The sequence below is a fragment of the Cheilinus undulatus genome, linkage group 5, assembly GCF_018320785.1.
Source record: "Cheilinus undulatus linkage group 5, ASM1832078v1, whole genome shotgun sequence".
Classification (NCBI taxonomy): domain Eukaryota; kingdom Metazoa; phylum Chordata; class Actinopteri; order Labriformes; family Labridae; genus Cheilinus; species Cheilinus undulatus.
This window is the reverse complement of record NC_054869.1, coordinates 20,840,968-20,863,231: the sequence shown is the minus strand read 5'-3', so window position 1 is coordinate 20,863,231 and position 22,264 is coordinate 20,840,968. Positions and strand designations below refer to the sequence as shown.

Here is a 22,264-nt window from a genome sequence, read left to right as displayed (position 1 = left end):
GTAGAAGCTGAAGCTGAATTTCAAGTGTTTTTGTAAAGGGTCTGAATTCACATGTCAATGAGGTATCTCAGTTTTTAAATGTGTCATTAATTTGCGAAAATTCTTAAAATTCTGTTTTCACTTTGTCATGACATGGCACTGAGTGTAGATTAATGAGAGGAAAAACTGATACTTCGACTGTAGCATCAGACTGCAAAATAATAAAACTGAAAAAGTGAAGGGGGTCTGAATACTTTTTGAATGCTCTGCATACCTCTTAACCTTAGGGATTTAACAAGCTCTGCTGGCTCTGCTTCATAAAAGCTTCATGGGCTGACAGACACCTCAGATTATGTTGTCTGATGCAGCATGTATATCACTCACTTATTTCCCTGCCAATTTTCTGTCACGTTACTCAATCCAGACCCCTGTGAGTGACAGGTTTATTGGATATAACATCATTAGACTTGCTGAAAGTCAGCACTACATTCAATTGGAGGAGAAAAAAGACAAGCCAACTGAAGTAACCAGTCAGCAGTACTCCTGCAATGTTCATGGATATGAGAAGTTGCTGTATTTGTCAGTTGCTGTTATTTGGCTCAAGTTTTATAGTATAGTTTACAGGCCAAACCTTATAGTACATTTTAAAAGTAATTGGCATTTATATGCTATTAAAGTCCCAAATGTTCTGCACAGTCTTTCTTTCCCCTTTCAGTTCAAATGTCCAGAAAACAAAAAGCCTGAATCAATGGACTTTTCAGGACCCTTGCATTTACATTTGCCTATAGCATTTAACTGCTGTATCAACTTAAATCTGACCCAATTCCCATGCATTCCTACAAGCACTCTTAAAGGCTGTTGTACTGTTCCTTTTGTCCAATTCTGTAGTGTGCTGGCAGCCTAGCAGTGTGTAAAAAAATGCCTGAGAATAAATAAAAGTGAAGGGAGTCTAATCTTAAATCCTCTCGGCGACATGCCAGAAACATGGCCCCTAGCCATGGTGGCTTTAACAAACTTATTCAAACATCCCTGTAAACCTTTGTAGCTCCAAATAATACTTGTTGGTTTTGTTGCGGCGAATAAAAGAAAATCATTGACTAAAATGTAATTAAAAGTTTTTTTTTATTTCAAACTGCTTGTTCAGGTACATTGCAGTAAGATACAAAAATACCTTTACCTTTTTTTCATGCACAAGTGTGTACAAATGCACAAATATAACAGACATTTTTAAGTTTTGCTTTTTCAAACAATGCATCATCATTTTACTACATGTAACCTGCAGTAAATACCATTGTCAGTGCCCAGGGTTAAGAAAAGGTTAAAAATAGGACAATGTTACATTTTTAATTGTAACTAATACCTTAAAAGTGTCTTCTCTGGTTGAAGCACACATCTTATTGACCAGATCTGTCTCTCTTGAGTGGTTTTGATCCTTTTAATGAAAATGTATTGAAATCCATTTCTATCATTAAATTCAGAAATGTGATTGATTGTTAGCGTTGCTCTGGCCTTCAAAAGAAGAAAAGAATGCCTCAGGAAAAATGGGTATACCTTCTTAAAAGGCTGTTTTCAGGAGATCTGTGCTAACATCCAGATGTGTTGCTGTTTTGTATGTGCCCACTATTGGTTTTCTCTAACTTTTTCTCACAAGAAAATATAAATTGCATCTGTTTTATTAAAAACAAAAAATATTAGCAAGTAGAAAAACAAGTGACATTGTCTATAAGTAAAAAAAAAAAAGTTATTCAAACATACTGCAAAAGGTTACAAAAGTAAGAATGTCTTTCATAGTGTATTGGGTTTTGAACTATGGTAGCTATTGATTCTGAAAAAGTCACAGCCCAATAAGACATTTACATTCATTTTCTTGTTAATCAGTAAATTTGATCACAACTACTCATGTTGTACAAACTTTCTACAGTTCAAGAAGTGAAAAGAATAAATTCTGCTCTGATGGGAAATGGATCTAGTTGACTACTTATTGCAGTGTAACACGTTTTCTATCCATTGCTCAACAGTAGGAGCCAAGTTTTGCTTGTGACTCTTATTTTAAAGCAGCAAATTTTATCTGCACATGAGCAAAAATGCTTCAAACGTCACCAATCTAATCATTCTGTGGACAAACCAAACTTAGATGATCCTCAACAACCATCTAGTTCTTGTCTCTGTCGTTTCTCTCGTATGCTGACACTGTTGCCTTTCCCTCAACAGTCTTTTAAAAATCATTAGATGCACAGTTGCAGAAAAACAAAACTTAATGACTATAAAATAATTTTCATCCATTGCGTTTGGACGTACAGTATTGGCATTTTAGGAGTTAAAAAATGGTTATCACAGTTTCAGAAAGGTACTGAGTTCATGCTAGTTATGATCCAAAGCTCATATGCTTTATAGTGGATGTTAATGGATGTGGTTGCTGCAGCTCTTTGGTGGTTATGGTTTCCCTACTTCTATGTACCCTCTCACTGCTCATCTTTGTAGCAGTAGACGCCAAAAGACTTGACAGTCTTGTCGGGGAATCCATTCAAGCGCACAGCAGCTTCTGTCGGGCTGCAGTTTTTGCGAGGCCTGGAGATGGGGTAGCGGACGCTTCCATCAGCCAGCCATCCAGCATCACAGCGGTCGTAGTTCTCAATTTTCCAGGCAGCGTACATGTGGCCCACCTTGGCAATCTCTGCACCGTCATCAATGCATGCCTGCACAGCCTCGTCGAAGGTCAGCCTGTCGGGTTGGACCAGCCAATAGAAACGTCCTGAAAACAGAGATATTACACACGTGGTTAGAATTTGAATTCTATCATGAAAATGTTTTTCCAATTCCCTACTGATTAGTCTATCAAGCTGGTTATACATTATGTTGTTTTTTTAACCCAAATCTTAATGAGTTCCCTTGCACAAACCTACTGAAGCATGTGGCCTGGTGTGAAGGAGGTGGGTTTGCTTACCCCACTTGTTTCTCTTTGCTGTTCTTCTATGATTTCAAATCAGTTTCCTTTCTTTTCAGCTTTCTGTCCCCACCCATGTTTAGATGACAAGGTTTGAAGTGGTCCTAAGGATGTTGTTGTTTAGAGTGGTCCTAAGGCTCATTGCTCATTTAGTTGGCCTCGCCTATCTCCCTCCTCTTCTTCTATTTGGCTGGCACCTGCCGCCCCTTTTGGTTCTTTGAGTTCAATTTTTTAATTGATTGCATTTTTCATTTACTTTAATAATAGTTTAATTTTTGCTCAGCTTTCACTTCTGTGTTGGTGTCCATTTCATATCTTACTAGTCTCTTTTAGAATCAAGCATTAGTTGTTTAAGTCAAATTAAGGGGCCCTAACAATCCTGGCCAGGCCCCCATTTATGTTACGGCCTCTTAGATGGACTTAGACAGCCAAGACTCAAACCCAAAATGGACTGGTAGCAATCCCGGATGAGCCCCCATATGTGTTACGGCCTCTTAGATCAACTTAGAAAGCCAAGACTCAAACTCAAAAGGGACTGGTAAGCAACACCACCTCCTTCTCATGCAATCCTACATAACTCACATAACACTTACTAGAAGAACAACTAATGGTAATAATAAATAAAGAAAATTGACAATATTAAAACAATACCAACCCTTGAGTGGAGTAGCGTAGCAGAACACATCAAATTGGCTAATCATTTTGTCACGGATGCCATAGGTTCTGACACCAGGCTCACTGTTGGCGCCACCACAAGGATCTCTAGGTCTGGTGATTGGATACTTCACTGAGGCATCAGCCAGCCAGCCAGCATTGCACCAGTCCAGACCGTCCTTCCAGGCTTCGTACAGCTGCTCATAGGTGGCAATAACAGCACCTTGGTCCAAACAGGCCTGAACAGCTTCGTGGTAGTTCATGTTGTAACGGCCCATATATGGGGCGTATGGGAACACAACACCTGAGTGAGACAGGAGAGGTAAGACAAATATTAGAGAAGGTTGTTGTAGCTAATCTTCATTAAAGAAAGCCTGTTAGTCTCTCAAGATGACTGCTCTTTGCTTAATCATTCATTTTGTGCTTTTTCATTCCTCTAAAGGAAAGAAAAGATAGTCTTATGCAACTAGATTTTAAGGACCACTTTGTTAAAATTCAAAGCAAATTAGCATCCAACATGAAGTGGTAAAATATTCATTAAGGATTCAATTTGCACATCACTACAATCCAAGCCAAGATAATAATGTGGATGATTATTTTAAAAATGCTCCAAATGATACCAGTTTTACCTCAATAACTTATTGAGGGCTTTTTACGATTACAGCAATTTTTCAGGGGAGTTTAATCAAAGTAGCAGATGGTTAATATCATTCTGCTCACACTACTTTTGTTTTAAATTACAGTGCGTGTCTGACCTCCACCCAAATTAAGCCTTCACACGTGTTAGAATTATCAACAAAAGGCGGGCGGGAGCTGCCCTTTGACTTGGGAACTTAGCCATTTGTCAATGATTTAATGTGTCGACATGCAACATTTCAGGAATCTGTAGGTTTGTAAACCTTACTTGCATTACAAAGCATTTATGCTTGGCACATTTTTAAGTAAGATATTAAAATTCTGACAAGTGAGTCAGATGGAGGAGAATATGGACTGCAAGAGAAGAAAAATGTGTTTCTGGTTTCCTCCTTTGAACAGGATTCAAATGCAATGCTGACTTAATCATCACAGTGGTTTGGATAAATCAGCACAAGCTGTCTGTTCTTCTGGTTCTCTTTTCCACAAAAAAGAAAAAGTGGATCTTTTCAATAACTACAGTCAAGAACATTGTGAGGGGAAATTATTTATCCTGCGTGCATTTAAGCAGAGAAAGGAAACATAAAATGAGTGCACTTTAATATTTACATGCACTTATTTCTGAGCTACATCTGTAAAAAGATAGGGATTTACCATCAACTTCGCCATCTTTAACTTCCAATTCAAACTCCTGCACGATGTCTTCCATCCCGTTGATGATCTCGCAGCGGTACTTTCCCGTGTCATCCTTGGAAACTTCAGTTATCACCAAGGAGGCATCTTCGTTGTCGTTCTCCTGCAGGTAGGCGCGGTCTTGGAAGCTGCCGTAGGTCTTCTTGTGGAATCCCATTGAAAGCAGCACGTCCTCATTCAAGGACTCGTCTTCGGCCACCTTGGTCCACTTGACTCGGATACCGATGTTAAAGGATGATGCCTCCTTGGAAATGAGCCGGCAGGGCAGGGTGACGTTGGAGCCTAGCTCAGCAAAAATCTTAACTGTAAGAGAGGAAAACATTGTATCATGTTACTAGGGTCCTGTGGTTTGTTGGCTTTTGACATATGGACTCAAAGTGGAAAATAATATGTATGGTTTATATCCATTAGAGATATATATAGAAGCTCAGGCAGTTTTAGAAAGCACCAAAAAAGGCTGCTTGTCTGCACTGTTCCCACTTTGTACTTGCTCTTTTTTGCACATAATTGTTCCAGGGCATGTTTTGGCATGTATATAATGCATGTACTATTATACTTCACATATGTAGTTAGGATGAAAAGCATTCAGTCACAGATGCTATCGAAGAGTCTGGGTGTATCCTGTTTGCTTTATTAGACACAGTTTTGGACCGCAGCCAGTCTTCAGTCCTCAGAGCCAGCTTTTCTCTTCAGTCTCTTTCCTGCTCTTGTCACTGCTGGCACTTATAAACCTTTACTTCAGCAGCTTTAAGCCTCAAATAAAGCACCTATCTTTCATCTGCTCCATCTGATTTTGGTAAAGAATATCAGGCACGGAGTGAAAAACAGAAAAAGTAAGCATAAAGCATTGTTAATGATATACAGAGTCTAGCTGTCATCATTACTCCCCCCTCTGTGTATTTACTCTGTGAACTTTCTTTCTGTCCTGTCTTTCCGAGCTAGACCACCCTTTAAATCAAAACAGCAGGTCATTTGTGTCTCGCCGCAGGTTCCCACAATCTCCTTGACCTCTATGTTTAGACCTCACAGGGCTTGCTTAGTTAAGAAGACCCTAGCTAGCAAGAGGTGGCCTATGCCAGGCAATAATAAGCACCAGATGGACGGAGGGACTTGATCCATGGCGCCCATCCCCCCCACAGGTACAGCTTGGAAAAACCGACCTTGTAAGTGGAGTCAAGCTCTACGATGTAGAGGACTTGTAAGATAATAGGGCTATTAAAAAATGAGAGAATAAATCAGCCTGCAGACGCAAGAGTCCAGTGCAACCACACAGTTTTTGGCTGAATCTTGACCCAGTCTTTTGAGTGTCTGGTGGCATGTCTATAGTCAGTGAAATCCAGAACTGCTCTCTTTCAGATGTATTCCTACTTACTCAACATGGATAATCTGTCCAAACCATTCATTCTCCTTTCTGACTGAAAGTTTTGTGTTTCAGCGCCTCATGATAGCTGCCCTGTATTGCTTATTTCCTGCATGGAATATACATTAAATAATAGAAGCTCCTGGCTTGCTGCTTTTTAACGGATTAACCCATAACACACCCCTCAACCCTTACATACCCACAAACTTTTAATCAACTCCATGCAGAAACTGTCCCCTTCCTCTGATTTAACCACACAGTAGACACATGTCTAGACTTAGTTCTGCAATGCTCAGATCATTAATATTGAGCTCCTGCAGAAGGATTTAATTAGCAGGAGCCTCGCTGACAGGCCTAATCTACCCTTCAGTACAACTTAATGCCATTTTTCCTTCCATCTTCCATTAGACTGCAATACATTTTGTATGCTACTTCTGTCACCCTACCCAGTGGCCTCACTGGCCTCTGACTGGTCAATAAGATGCCAGGTATTTTATGAGCTAGGAAAAACCCTTTTGCCACCTCTAATTACTAATGTCTTCGAAAGCAGTCGCAGTTCCTCAATGCCAGTTCTGTTGTTGATGAATGACTCACCGCTCCGTGTGCCTCATAAACTCGCAGCATGGGTAACAGTTGAGTGTGACTGAACCTGAGGGGTGCGGGATGACTAAACTGCTCATCAAACGCCCTGGTGAAGGTGAAGGTGATGATGACATCAACACTAGCTCACTAAATGTGATGTCATCCAACATTTACACCTAAATTGATCCCAACAGAAAAGAATAAAGGTGTCATTGTATTCTTTGAAGGAAATGTTTATCCATCTAGAGATGGAAAAAAAAAAGAAAAAAACGTTATGAATATATTTTGGAGTCCTGAAATGTGAGATTGATTTAACATCTCATTACCAGCATAAGCCTGAGAAACTAGCTTGCAATGAATTGATGTATACCAGTGGTTTTCAAGGTGGGAGGTAGGCCTCTTCAGTGAGGCACCAGTGGAAGCGGGATGTGAGGAAACTTAAACCAGAAAAAAAGGGATTTTCTTGCCTAACTTTATTGTTTGGAGCAAAATGGATAGACCTTTTGTACCTACAGACAAAGGAGAGACAGATCCTGTGATGAGTAGAAAAAAGTAAGTACAAACACAACTGTTGAGACACCATTGTATATTTTTTGCAAAGAGCTGCTGCCTAATCCAAAAGGGTCTGGCTGGAGACCTCTATGGTTGGGCATTTTGGGCTCATCTGTTGCAGACCTCTTAAATGGGGCGACCTCAACCACAGGGCAGGAAGTGGAGTACATTACGGAACCAGAATGAATTACTGAATGATATCTATTTTCTGCTTGGGTCAGAGGTTATGGTGAGTGCCTATTTTTCACAACAGCAGAGTTTTACTAATTGAAGTCTAAATTTTACTGAGGAGGATAAGTTTAAATTAAACACACCACAAACTAAGGAAAAACCCAAACAGGGTTAGTGTTACGCACCTGGACCCTAGAGGTTAGGGTTAAGGTAACTGTCGGGGAAGAGAGGTTAAAATTAAAAATAACACACCGGTAACTAGCTAGGGAAAAAACCCAAATAGGGTTAGGGTTATGCACCTGGACCCTAGAGGTAAGGGTTAAGGTAAAGGGGAGGGGAAGGGGGGTTAAAATTAAAAATACCACACAAGTAACTGAAGAAAAACCCAAATAGAGTAAGGGTTAGGCACCCAAAACCTAAAGATTAGCATTAGAGTAAGGGGGAGGTGAAAAAAAAATCAAAAACACCACAAACTAAAGAAAAACCCAACAAGGGTTAATACATCAATTCATGCCCTACGTCACTTCCCATTGAGGTTGCCCCATGGTAGAGGTCTACAAAAGATGAGCCCAAAATGCCCCACCATAGAGGTCTGCAGCCAGATGCCTCTCACCTAATCACTGCATGAGGCCGTTCTAACGTTCAGCATCATATTAAGACTTACCACTTAAGTTTAGTGGCCATGCAACAGACAGGAAACTACAGAGACTGCAGTAAAAAAAAACCCAGAGACAATTGGCGCTGTAAATAGCTTACCTATCGAAAGTAATTACAGGGAAAGGCTTAAGATGGACATGATTGGTAGTTATTGATTTTCACATTGCAACCCCCAGGACAGGACCTCATCGTTACCATTAGATTAGATGGGGGCAGTATTGGAATTGACAAGATGGCCATTTAAAAAATTGCAGACGAAAGTTTCAATAATCATATAAAATGGTGACACATAGACGTTTTAAATAGAGTTGTTTCAATTTTTTCAAACAAATTTTTTCCATGGGCTGAGGGGGCCCACAGACATTATGTTCTTTCAGGGGTTGCTCTCTCTCCCACACTTTGAAAACCCATGCTGTGTACCATTTTAATTGTAAGATTCACTTTGTGAAACTTGAAAAGACCTCCGGCTCATGCATATCTGAAACACATTAAAGGTAATGATGCCTGTGAGACAGTAGTAGCAGACGGAGAAACAGGCATGTTGAAAGTAATTCCACACTCTCTTCCTGTTCCTGCAGCAACCGGCAGACACATGTCCCACGGGAGAATGTGGCCCCGACCACGTGGGGCACACTACACTCATAAAGCACCAGCCTGTTGTGTGTACTTAGCCTTTCAGGAGGTAAAGGAAGCCTTTCTTTTCTTTGTCACACCTTAAACCACATCCTATATTTATGTGAGACTCCCGGGGTCAAAGGTGGTGCGAAATTGTTGCGTTTTACATAAAAATGGGTTGTTAGATAATTCTGATTTGTTTTCGTGGAGCAGCAAAGAGGTAAATGACTACATGTGCATGACAATAAAAAAGATCTGCAGCTGCAGCCAAGACCTGCTGCGATTTTATGACTGAGCACAATCTTTTCTCGCCTGTATTAGCAAGTGATTGGAACCATCTGCCGCTTTGTAACTTTAAATTCACAACAATGCAGTGGTCCAAGTCTCATCAGTGACCTACATTTTCTGTCTAATTATGCTGTTAAGCTTAATTTGCGCTTCTGGTTACTGAATAAAAGACACATGGCTCCCATCCCTCTCGTATTAAAGGATACAAGTATTTGGAGTACTCATTACATATTTAAATGAGCTTGTGCACAATGTGCCACACCCTTCAACAGAGGAGCAACGAGACAAGAAATGCATTTCCATACCACAGCTTTGTTCTCCTCTGCTGCTGCTGGCCCGCTTGTGTCAATACGGAGGAAGAATTAACAAGCACAGCTGGGACAAACACAGCAGGCCAACTCCTACACACTAATTCCAACAAACTCTTTCCTGCTTTCTATCATGCAGAACCAGCACAAACACCAGCGTGGGAGTGTATGGCTCACACGGGTACCCAAAAGAGAAAATTCCTTGCACAGATTTCAAATCACTGTGAATTAGCGAATGCAGTTGCAGCAGGCATGGCTCCACGAGCATCACATCATCTGGCCTAAATACATTTTAAACTCAGCCAAGCCAAGCCTCGGTAACCAACAACTACTGTTAGCATCAGAGTTAACAGACTATTACCTCACAGGGAAAAACAGAGTCATTTGGCTGCCATTCAGTATGGGGCTCTATACGTTTGGCTGTGGGTCGTTAATCTTAACTCCACTTCAGTCAGGCTTCCTGTTACAGTGGCAGATGTCCAAATGCACCCGGTGCCAGAGTGAGTCAGTAGGTATAAGGACGGGCAACGCCCCATGAACAGACAGAATACACTGCTCATATGGCTAATAAAAGCTAGACTGTATGGAACAATGATTAAGCCGAGCCAATGCTTTTACATAACGTAGACAGTGAGGTCATGCATAAACATACATTTACTGTATACACAGGAACACGTGTGAATTCAATGGCCAATAGGATTAGAGTCAATGTTTAGATTTTCAAAACGAGACCATCTCCACCCACCTATGAACCAATTTTTTCTCATCTTAGAATGGGTGAGCTGAGACGTCTCTAATTTGACGTCTACTGAGTCAGCCTGCAGAGCTGCTGAAAAGGCAATGAATATCATTCATGCAGTATGAGAGCTTCCACTGAAGCTGGGCGGTTTTTTTTTTTCTTCTGCAGTAAAATCACAGAGCTATTTCAGAGCATCTCATGCTGTTTGCAGGTGTGAATATGAATTATAACAATCTCCTGATGGATTGGAAGCTCTCTGATTGGAATTTTTCCTAGACTTCTTCTGCAAGAGAAAATGGATTGACCCCACAAAATTTAATATCAAAAGGCCTAGACTTTGCAGTGGAATATCCTGTCTCTGTTATGAGAATTACCACAAGCACCACTTTCCTCGTTTCAGCCAGCATAGCCCTTTTTAAAAATTTGACCCACATTTAGATAATTTCTCTCCATTTTCAATGAAAACATTACCATGAGCTGCACCAGTAAAGTAAAAGAAAATGAATGGGAAACATCAGCAGTATTAGTGGTGTGGTCTTCATTCAGGACACTGTGAGCCTCTGTGAATGACAGGGTGATTTAGTTTTCAACAGCTAGCCCGTGCTGTGCTAGTGTGTATGCAGCGGGTCACTGAGTCAATGTTGACTCACACTGTCTGTGTGAGCTTGTATGTGTGTCTAACTGTGTGTATTACCCCAGAGGCGACTCTGTTACCCACTGCTACAATGACCCCGTTGTTACAGAATCCTGGGCTGTGGTGCCTCTTTTCTCAGGTCACTAAAACATCTCATTCTAATGAGAATCTTCTACCCACAGAAATGGTAACATGCAGGAATTCTTCATGCATTAATCTTACCTGTTACAGAAGGGGTCGTCTCCTGGCTGTATGCACTGGCAGCCACAACCATCATGAGTATTGTGATGCAAAGCAGACGTGTCATTTTTTCACTGAAAGGGCCCTCTACTAAATATTACTGAATATAAAACTTGAAAACTTACTTATCAAATTTTTAAAAATACTTCAGGGAGCCAAAATTTAACAAGTGTCTTATAAATTGTTGTTCATCTATCTGCCCCTCTCTCCGTCTGTCTTTGTGCAGCAGCCGCCGGTGGTGCTACTGGAAAGTTTGGGCTCCTTAGTGGTCTAGACAAGTGCCTTTTATTGAAGCTTTGCATGGTTGAGACCACTCCCCCTCCCCTCATCACCATGCACAGCTCTATACTGGCTCCCCTTTGCCACATTATCATGAAAAACTCCCTCCTCTCCCATGGGAGACTGAATGATGCAGCAGCACTCCAGGCAATTAGCCTGCAGATGATTATTTGGAGTTATACTGTAGGCCATGTATATATTATGTAAAAGTATTAAAATGACACAACTTAGGTTATATAACTGAAAATTAATAAGCTATACATTAAGTTTTATTTGAGGGAGTGAGTTAGACATAATCTCAAATACTACACCAATTGTCCCTGTCTCATGACTGCAGATTCATCATGATCTCACTCTAATTTGCACAAGTATGACACCCACATCTCTAATAAAGCATCACTTTTACAGATTAAAATGTGTTTTTTAAAAGTGAAGTTTTCTAAATAGCCTTTGCATTCATCTTCATCGCCTCACATACTTGTGATAGAGATGATGTGCACTCACTTAGCTGCCCTACTGGCTCTAACATGTGTTTGATGCAGCTCCATTAAATGTAAAGGGCTCATAAAAATGATGTACACCCAAAGGTCTGTCTACAAGTTATACTCCTTGTACTCCTTCAGCCCTCCTGTGTCTTTTATTCGTAACTCTCCTGTCTCCCTTTTCCTCCTTTCCCTAACAGCGTTTGTTCTGTGCATACATTTTGCTCTCTTGTCCTATCTGAACATTCCCAACATCTGTAATCAAGTCAGCACATCTGCACCCTCCCCGCTGTTAGATTCTTGCAAAGTCACTCTAAATCGTGTGAGCACATTTGTCTCAGTCTTTTCTGATACTGCATCAGAGCTGGGACAAAGGAGTAGCTTAGGGGAAGTAGGACATGGATTTGCGACCAGCCGTGAGCAGGGGGGGCCTGTGTGGTCCTTTCTAAACGTTTTCTCAGCCGTCATGATTGTCTTTGAAGGATGGAAAGGCAGGGAGTGCAGAAACACTGCAGATGCTGTCCTGGACCACTCCATCACTAGAGTTATTGCAGCTGGGAAAACCCAAACAGTTTTCTTTCTCTTTCTTTCCTTCCTTAGCCTGGTCTGTCAATCCCTACACTCCCGCAGAGATTACATGGTGGGCCCCTGTTGTATACTCTATAGTCTCAGCGTGCCCTGGGTACATCCCCTCTACCCCTTGCCTCAAAACCCCCAAACCTCTGAAGATCTGAAGAACTATTACATAAGCCGGTACGCAGGCAGAAATTATAAACATACATGGCCCCAGTGTGAGGGCAGAGACTCCTGACAGACTGCGAGTTTAAACCATTCACCTACTGCATCACGGCAGCATCTGCCAGATACGCACACCATTTCAAAGGCAATTGTAGCAATTTAACTGTTAACAGCAAGATTGCTGCAGAAAAGCAGGCGCTTCCTTCCTTCCCAGCAACCAGTCATTTGAGTGAACACCAAAATCTGGCAAACATATGTTTGACGAAGATTACTTTTGTGTTACAATATTCCCATGCAGACCTGCTTGCCACAGAAATTTCACAGAGAGAAAGAGAGAGAAAGAGCAGCTTTGCTAAGTCCATACATAATTGTTAGAGACTTAAAAGAAAACACTTATTTTGGTTACAAAATGTTACTTGACTTGACATGGTTTCCCAGACTTTCAGCACGTATCTCATAACAAACTGTAAATATTTAGATAGTCAGAATGATTGAATTTGAAGGGTTTGACAGTTTAGATGAGAACTGCAGAACAGCTTTATGGGTCGGAATGAAAGCAGCAGTCAAAGTGGAATGACAGCCAAACAAATGACTCCTCACTGCCCTCCACTTATGAAACGTGAGTGAATATTACATAAATGATGTAATTAGCGGCTCTGTGAAACACCCACTGTACTAACAACCAATGGACAGACAGATATATATATATATATAGATAGATAGATAGATAGATAGATAGATAGATAGATAGATAGATAGATAGATAGAGTGCAATGAAAAGTATTTGCCCCCTTTCTGATTCCTGATTTTTTTTGCATATTTATCCAACTTAAATGTTTTGGATCATCAAACCAATTTTAATATCTCACAAAGACAACCCAAGTAAATACAAAATGCCGTTTCTAAATGATGATTTTTTTTATTAAGGGGAAAAAAATCAAAACATATCCGACTCTTTGTGAAAAAGTATTTACCCCTTGAACCTAATGACTGGTTGTGCCAGCCTTGGCAGCAATAACTGAAATCAAGAGTTTGCAATAACTGCAATAAGGTCACATTACAGCATCTAAATTGGAATTAAGTCCGCACTTTGACTTGGCCACTCCGAAATCTTAATTTTGTTTTTCTTGAGCCATTCAGAGGTGGACTTGCTGGTATGTTTTGGGTCGTTATCCTGCTGCATAACCCAAGAGTGGTTGAGCTTGAGGGCATGAACTGGTTGCCAGACGTTGGCCTTCAGGATTTTCTGGTAGAAAATAGCAGAAATTCATTGTTCCATCAATCCCAGCAAGTGGTCCAGGTCTTGAAGCAGCAAAGCAGCCCCAGACCATCACATGATGTTCTTTTTATCAAATGCTGTGTTATTTTTACGCCTGATGTAACGGCCGCACACCTTCAAAAGAGTTCAACTATTGTCTCGTCAGTCCACAGAATACTTCTCCAAAAGTCTTGGGGATCATCAAGACGTTTTTTGGCAAATGTGAGACAAGCCTTTGTGTTCTTTTTGACAGCAGTGGTTTTGGAACTCTCCCATGGATGCCATTTTTCACACAGTGTCTTTGAGTCATGAACACTGACCTTAACTGAGGCCTGCAGATTTCTGGATGTCGTTCTGGGTTCTTTTGGGACCTCCTGGGTGAGTCGTTGTTGCACTCTTGGAGTCATTTTGGTTGGCCGACCACTCCTTTTCCCAGTTTTCTCCATTTGTGGATAATGGCTCTGACCATGGTTCACTGGAGTCCCAAAGCCTTGGAAATGCCTTTGTAACATTTTCCCGACTGATAGATTTCAATCGCTCTGTTTCTCATTTGTTCTTGAATTTCTTTGGATCGTGGCATGATGCGTTTCTATTTGAGATCTTGGAGCCTACTTCACTTTGTCTGACAGTTTCTATTTAAGTGATTTCTTGATTCAACAAATCTGGTGGTAATCAGGCCTGGGTGTGGCCAGTGAAACTGAACTCAGCTTTCCAAGAACTCTGGTCAATCACAGTTAACTCATGATTTAACAAGTGGTCAGTTACTTTTTCACACAAGGCCAGAAAAGTTTGGATTTTTTTTCTCTAAATGAATAAAAATCATCATTTAGAAACTGCATTTCTTTACTTGGGTTGTCTTTTTTGAGACATAAAAATTGGTTTGATGATTTGAAACATTTAAATGTGCTAAATATGCAAAAATAATCAGGAATCATAAAGGGTGCAAAAAAGTTATAAGCCCGCTTTTTAAAATAAAGTATTCTCCGGTTAAAACTTAACTACATGTTACTCATATTTTTCTCTGTTCATTTGCAATATTGTAAAAGCTGTAATATCTTGAACACGTTTAATTGTGATTTTGGATTTTAATAATTTACAGCTTTTTAGTGTGCATCAGACCAGAGATGTTCCTTTTAATTAAAGGTACGTTGTGTAAAATCGGCAATATTAGTGACATCTAATAGTCAGATTCTCAGTTGCAATGCTCAGTTTTAGTGATGTCAACAGTTGAATATGGACCTTGGTCTCCTCTAAGGTACTCTATGAACATGGCAGGAAAGATGGTGGGGTCTATGGAGGGGACCTGTTTAATGTATGATGTAAAAGCCTATTTTAAGTTAATACAAATACAAATACAAAAAATTTCATATCCAGGTGATTGAGGACTAATTTAAACATATGTATGAATATTATGATCCATTTATACTAAGTTTATTCTGCTAAAGGCCACTAAACATTACTCACTGTACCTTTTACTCTGTATATTCTTCCATATGAATCCCTTCCTCGTGTGCAAGAGCCAAATCTTGGCCAGAAGAAGTACTGGCTAAATTCTAATCTAAATTTGAACCACATTTTGGCAGGATCTACTTAACAAAAAGTAAATTTATGCACTTTTCTCTCCAATTCTGTTGCAAATGCAAAGATAAAGTGTGGGTCTCAATGGCACAAGAGGGTCCTAGCTCTATTCCTTAATTTCAGTGCCCTTAAAGACAAGGGTGCAAACAACTTTTAAATATAAAAACAACAAGTGAAGCTTAAAATTGAAAATTAAACAAACATCATGGGAATATTATATTTTTTAGTATGATTTATTTACTTAGCATGGAGGTTATTCAACCCATTGCTCAACACCGATGAAGACTTTAAATGACTGATTTTGTTTACCCAAGCCAAGCTAAAAATCTCCAAATTCTGTTTTCTTTAACTTTTATTTTCTGTTTTTGTGTAATTAATGTCCATAAAACAGCTGGATGTCTACAGAGACTAAAAGAGCTAATAGAAAGCAGGTTTGAATTCCTGCACTTGTAAACAGAGTAATTCTACCACAGATAAACTGAGGCCTCACGTAAAGCGTGTGGCATTCTTCAGAGAAAGCCTTTAAATCATAGATTGGATGTCATTTTGGCATGACTTCATAATGAGACCCACAGGGGTTAATTTCTGTGCTTAGTCATGAGAAACTGGATTGAAGAAATGAAAGTAAATTTTCTTGAGTCTCAGTTTCAGACCCAGCAGCTCTGGAGATTAGCTTTTGCATCTCCTTTAATACCTCTTTTTCCGGTGCTGGCAAAGTAGCTGAGTTAGTCTTTGGGTTTATGCAATGCATATCACATTTGTAAGCACATGTGTGTGAGTTTTTGCATATTTCTTACTATTGCAAATCTTCTGCATCTGTATACGTGTACGATTGGGAGTACAGAATGTACTGGCCTGTATGAATGTATATTGGATGTCTTGAGAGGAGTCCTCCCAGAGTCCCCCTCACGTGTCTCCTGTGTCAGAGCCAAGTCTCAGGGCCATGAGCACATTCACAGCTGGCTCTCTGCAGACTCGACTCTCAGCTCATGGATGGGTGTTACTATTACCGTTAACATATAGCAGCTCTGTGTCCCGCCCATGCGGGGCATAAGAGGCAGAATGGCGCGTAGCATCCGAAAAGTAACTGTGACCTTTGGGAGCCTCTTATATAAACCTTTCCATGAGGCTGGACAGGAAGAGGTCAAAGCTGAACAAGCATGGGTTTTCCCATGTTAGCCAGGTTCACATTAGCCACCGCCAAACATGTGGTCGTCATTATCTGCACCGTTACAACATGTGATTAGGCTAAAACATTGCAGTAGATGACGCTCCTGCTAATAAGACATGGGTGAAACAGTGAAGTGAGAGTCTGGGACTTTAAAAGTCCCCAGTGGGATGAATAAGCAGATGTATTGCATTGGTACGTGAGCAGAGCAGTTCTGACGGCCCACAGCTGGTGACGTTCTTAATCTCCTTCATATCAGGTCAGGGAGGAACCTAAAGAGCTTGTTTTATTTGGTTTTGTGTCATGGATTTTCTCTGTCATCAGATCCTGATTAAAGGTGGCTCTGCACACGGTGGCTTTGGTTGCTGCTTGGCTTCTCTGGGATGCTCTGTGGGCCATCTGTGAGCAATGGCTGAGTGATGGCCAGTGTCAGGGAAAGCAGAGTAGCAGACACTGCGCTGGGGTATTTGAAAAAGTCAACCATCTGTTTGCTTTTAGAGTAAAAATCACTATTAAGCACTTTAACTACACAAGAGGTTGAAATGATTCTTTACACCCCAGTGAATTAAAAGATCGAAACTATGAAAGTGTAACATGACATTTATTTAATCTGTCCTGATGAATGTCTGATACTGAGGCCTTGCTGGACTCTTTCACAACTTTTCTTTTTAAGTATAATGAGAACTGGTGTTTGATTTTCTCTCTGACATGAGTCTTTTACTTTTATTCTAATAGATGTTGGCTTTAGTGACCCCCAACCAGACTGACCAATATCAGACTGAGAAATCCCATTAAATATATTTATTTGAGTTTTCTACTACTGTCATTCCCTTACATTAAGAATGAATACTTTTTTACAGCATTACTTTCATCAATAAGCATCAGCAGCCATACTGAACAGCTTAATGCTTATTTTACAAAAGTCCATTCTCAAGTGATTACTCCAAATCAAACTATGAACTGGTAATTATGTAGATTTTACTAAATAAAGCCTTAATATGGAATATTTTAGGCTTGAAAAATGATTTGTCCTCTAAACAATTGTAATATATATATATATATATATTTGAGATCACAATTTTGAAAATTTCCACTGAGGCTGTGCAAGCTACGGGCACCTCCTTAAATTGTAACTTAGCATGATGATGCATGTCTCAACCAAAAGCTCAAACTTCAATCTGTAGCATGTTAAACAATACAGCAGACTTTAACTGCATGTACATGCAAACCTGGTGGATTCAGACGGGGCACAGAAGGTTAATCGTCCCGCTTGGTCTCCTCATGTTTAAAAAAGTGCAGCAAAAGTGCCCTTTGGATGCCCCCTATGGTACATCAAACATGGTAAAAATCCCTTTTCTATGGATATCATATATTATGGATACATGATATGCTCCCTCATACAATCCCAAAAGTCAATTTGTATAAACATTACTATTGCTACAAGTTGATCCTCCATTTCTGACTTCCATTCAATCTTTAAGCTTCATGTGTACTATCATTGCCATGCTTGTGTTTGTTGTACTTACTTCTTGTTCAGCTTGCTTTGTGATCGGCTGTCCATCATTCCACATGACAATCCACAGAATGTGTGCTTGTCTGTCCTCGCTGATCTCACATACCAGGATTTTTGATCCCAAATATTAGCCATGTTTCAAATTTATGATTCCAAATCAGAAGCGCTTTCCCAGTAAAATAATCTTTGAACCATCCATTAAATGGGCTTTGGCTGACTTTGATTAAAAGGGCAAATCTGGCCCAAAACTGGTATGATTATCTTGTAGTGTGCCCTGCACATTCTATCTCCACTCTTTACGTCTTTGCAGTAATTACAGTAAATCAACTGCTGCTCAGTCTTTATCATCTCCAGCATCATACACTTGGGTTCAGTTGCTATGGTTTTCTGTAACCAGTAGAGAATGTGATAGGACTGTTGATAAACAGGCATAGAAATCACACTGTAAACTGGTGTTTTGGTGAAAACACCAGTTTGCACCACTTGCAGACCACTACTGTGAGATGCCCTCTGTCAGACTGGAAATACACATAAAAACTTTCAAATTTTCAGATTAGCTGCGTGTCCATAGCCAGCTTTAAATTTTGTATTTTTTAGTGCTGGTGGCACTCAGGATCTCAATTCTAGAGCGCTCCCTGCAAGTACTTATTGTTGCAGCGTTAGAAAAAACATGAATCCCTCTGTAGAATCTATAACTCTGTTTGAAAATACTGTTTATCAAAGAAATATCACACGGAAGAAATGCAGACAATATAAAGGAACCCTGTCCTGACACAGGCATCAGCTGAAGATCGGCCTTGAATCAAGATGATTGAGTAAGATGGATTTCTCTTCCACTGTTGTCAGAAGTCCTGTCCCTTCTTGATTTTGATTGGAAAGTGAAGGAGTAGTGACATCGATGAGTGCAGTGCTGTTCCACTTTTTTCCATGTTGATCACTCAGAATGCTGACTACATTGGCTTTGAATTGTAAATAAGCCCTGTCAGTACTAAAAAAAAAAAGCCAGCTATGGACACAGGCCCCTAAACTTTGTGTAAGAGTTAGAGTTAAGATATCACAAGCTAGAAGTAAAAAAAACCTGACCTGCAAAACCTGTTTTCTTTTTTTTCACTGTATGATTACTTTTAATATTGACAACTCTGTGGGGAATGCTGTGATCTAAATGACCTGTTACAACTATATTTTGGTTTTAAATTACAGTTGTAATTGTTTATTGCACTTATAGGCTGTCCAGAAAGTCTGTGCTCCAACCTTTTTGCTCAGTGATGTATTATCTGTAACATTTCTAAATGTGGTTAAGCCAGTGACAGACATCTCACTAGATTTTAAAGCTGTGTTAGTGTGTATGTCCAACCTACTCTAGTCAAGTGCAGCTACAAATAGACTCACATTCCATAGATAAAGAATAGATACAGGTAGCCAAATATAAATTGCCTTGTATGTGTTAAGAGCCAAAGATCCAGGCAAAGCTCATTTTCTTGACCCTTGAAAAAGTCTTTGCATCTCTTTTGAGCTTCCACCCAAGTTCCAGTCATGCTGATGTATCAAATCAAACATCTGTAATGTATACATGTGTGCAGTATAACACACATGGATTGCTTTATACCATGAGGAAATGTTGGTGTAATTACATAGTGCCGTTCAAAAGCTGACGTTTGTTTCTGCTTTTCTCTGTAACTTTGTGTCCTGTCTCCATCTGATGGTTTGCCTGCACTCAGCTGCCAAGCTCTCACCAGGGGGCACGTGGGTGTATGGCTCTGTTCGCCACAGCTGCAGCAGACTGTGGGAGAGGCTCTGCTGTGACACAACTTGAGATTTTACACAAGTTATGTCAGCTTAGAAACTGTAACTTCATCAAGGGCCAATGTGCACTTTTTGGTGCATGAATATTGAAGGGGGATTTCACTGACCAGTGTTGACAGAGTTATAAAATACATTGATTGTATTAACATTGAAAACACATGATTAAAAACATGTTTTTTATGACAGGCTAAAGATTTTGGAGCCATGGAGAAGGCCTGAGATTTCTAACACCAGCATGTGTTGCGGTAATTCTCTGATTACCTAAGATTAAGTTGGCTTGTAATGGAAATAACAAGTCTTAACCTTTTCTTTAAACGTCATAAGTTGTAAAAGCTTCACAAGTGAGTGTGTAGCACACACACGCCCACACACCGTGGTGCATAGCACACACAGAAAGTACCGTAGTCCTTCATGACTCAGAGCAGCATACGTATATCTGAGTCATGGCTCACAAAACTAATGGCGCATGGTCTGCAAAGTGTGGCACGACTGGAAGCAGCAGCTGGATTTATTTGACCTGCGTTTGAGGTAAGCTAATGGAGTCCTGGTAGTCACAACACAGTGAGTAACACAAGGAGATTGCAATACTGTTATAAAGAGCTTAAGTATAGCCTCAAGGTCTCCATAAGTTACTGGAATCAGTTAACAGGAAAAGAGGAGAAAGTCTGAGTCAAAGAAGCATACAAAACATATGACTAAGTCAGTCATATAGAGAGTTCTGTGTTTTTGTGGGATTTCAACGGTATATTTGATTTCAGTAGTGTGTAAAACTGAAGATTGTGCTTTTTTGCATTCTTCTGTTAACAGGGAGGCAGGTACAGCCCCTACACTTTCAGTACCTGAGTGGACTGGATAATGGGATGGATAACAAGAGGCAGCGAACTGTGGAGTGTCATTTGGCGATGTCCAGACCATTGATCTTGACTTTGCTGATGATGCTGTGATGCTTGCGGAGACTGTAGATGTCCTTGTGGGAGCTCTTAACTTGCTGAGTGAGGAGGCTGAAGCGTTCAAGACAGTCTTGCATCAGATTTTTCATCTCTGACAGCCACTCTCACAGACCATTCATGTGACGCTGTATACTGTATCTCAGAAAGGAAACTTAAAATAAAAGCACAATAAACTTGTGTTAGAGTAGCCTAAATAAGGATACGAGGGTAAGAGTAAGGGTAAGGTTAGGAGACCAAAAGTTAAAACCTGACCTGCAAAACCTAATTACAAAACTACTAACAAAGCTGAGGCAACAATCTGCTTAGAGGAAAAAATCTTGTCCTCAATGAAAAATTTGAACGTAGCAAACATAGCTTACTTAGCTCTGTTAATTGTGTAAGCCATGTAAATAATGTCGCTACATACTAAAGCTAGGCTCCAAAGCAGCTACGTATCTACAGTATGTTATCTCTATAGCTAAGTTAGCTTTAGCTATGTTTGCCAAAGCTAACTTAGCTATAGATAACAGAGCTACATTGCTAACATAGCTAAATCTAAGCTCACAAAGCAGCTATGTAAGCTACGCAGATACATTATCTATGTAACTAGGTTAGCTTTAGCTAGGTTTCCTGAAGCTTACCATGCTAAAGCTGGCTAATTTTGTTGAATCCATTACATAGATAGCGTAGCTATGTTAGCTTAGCTGAAGAGAGACATTTTTTCTTAAAACTACTTCTATACATAATATATTCCTGGATTAGACCTCTGACCTTTTTCTCGATTTTATTTATGAAATGTTAGTGTGTAATGTTGGCAGTGTTGGTTTTTTCATGAATAGAACTGCAGGACTGTTTGATAAAAAAGTTAAATAAAAAAGCAAATAGAAACAAACCAATGCAGAAATACGTTGCATGGGCAAATTACGGCACTTCCTTTCTAAGAGATATGGTGCTCAGATGAACAGTCTGTGAGAGTGGCCATCAAAGATGTATGATCTTCACCCAGACCCCTCTTGAAGGGTTGGGGATGCACATTTCCTGGGCCAAAACAAAGATCCATGCATTTGGGGATGACTTGGAGTTGTAGAGCAGGTTACCTACCTTGACAGCATAATCCATCGATCCGCTGACTGTTAGGCTGAAATCAACCGCGGACTCAGACTCTAGCATGAGACAATGGGTTCGCTGAGCAAGACTGTGGGGTTCCTGGTATCTAAGCATGCAGAAGAAACTCAGCCTTTTGGGTATTGTTGGCAAGACTGTGTGTCTAATTCTGATATACTAAGGAGAGCGGGGATAGGAAGAGTAAAGTGCTTAGTCTGCTGGGAAGATACCCGTAGAGATGGGATATGGGCCTGGCACAGGCCCAGACGATGGCCATTTGGAGGTCAGAGCAGTACAGGACCAAAGTTGATGTGGTGATGTTCCAAACTGGTATATGCTCCCATACCTGACATGACCTGACCT

General features: G+C 40.2%; 1 protein-coding gene across 1 annotated transcript; it reads right to left on the bottom strand.

Annotated features, from left to right (window-relative positions):
* Positions 1-1,275: 1,275 nt before the first annotated feature.
* On the bottom strand, positions 1,276-11,282 carry LOC121510137 (hyaluronan and proteoglycan link protein 1-like). The gene is made up of 4 exons (XM_041788067.1): positions 11,032-11,282; positions 4,865-5,206; positions 3,579-3,881; positions 1,276-2,731 (listed from the first exon to the last, which is right to left on the bottom strand). The coding sequence occupies exons 1-4, from the start codon at positions 11,114-11,116 to the stop codon at positions 2,442-2,444; spliced, it is 1,020 nt and encodes a 339-aa protein (XP_041644001.1). The 5' UTR covers positions 11,117-11,282; the 3' UTR covers positions 1,276-2,441.
* Positions 11,283-22,264: the final 10,982 nt, after the last annotated feature.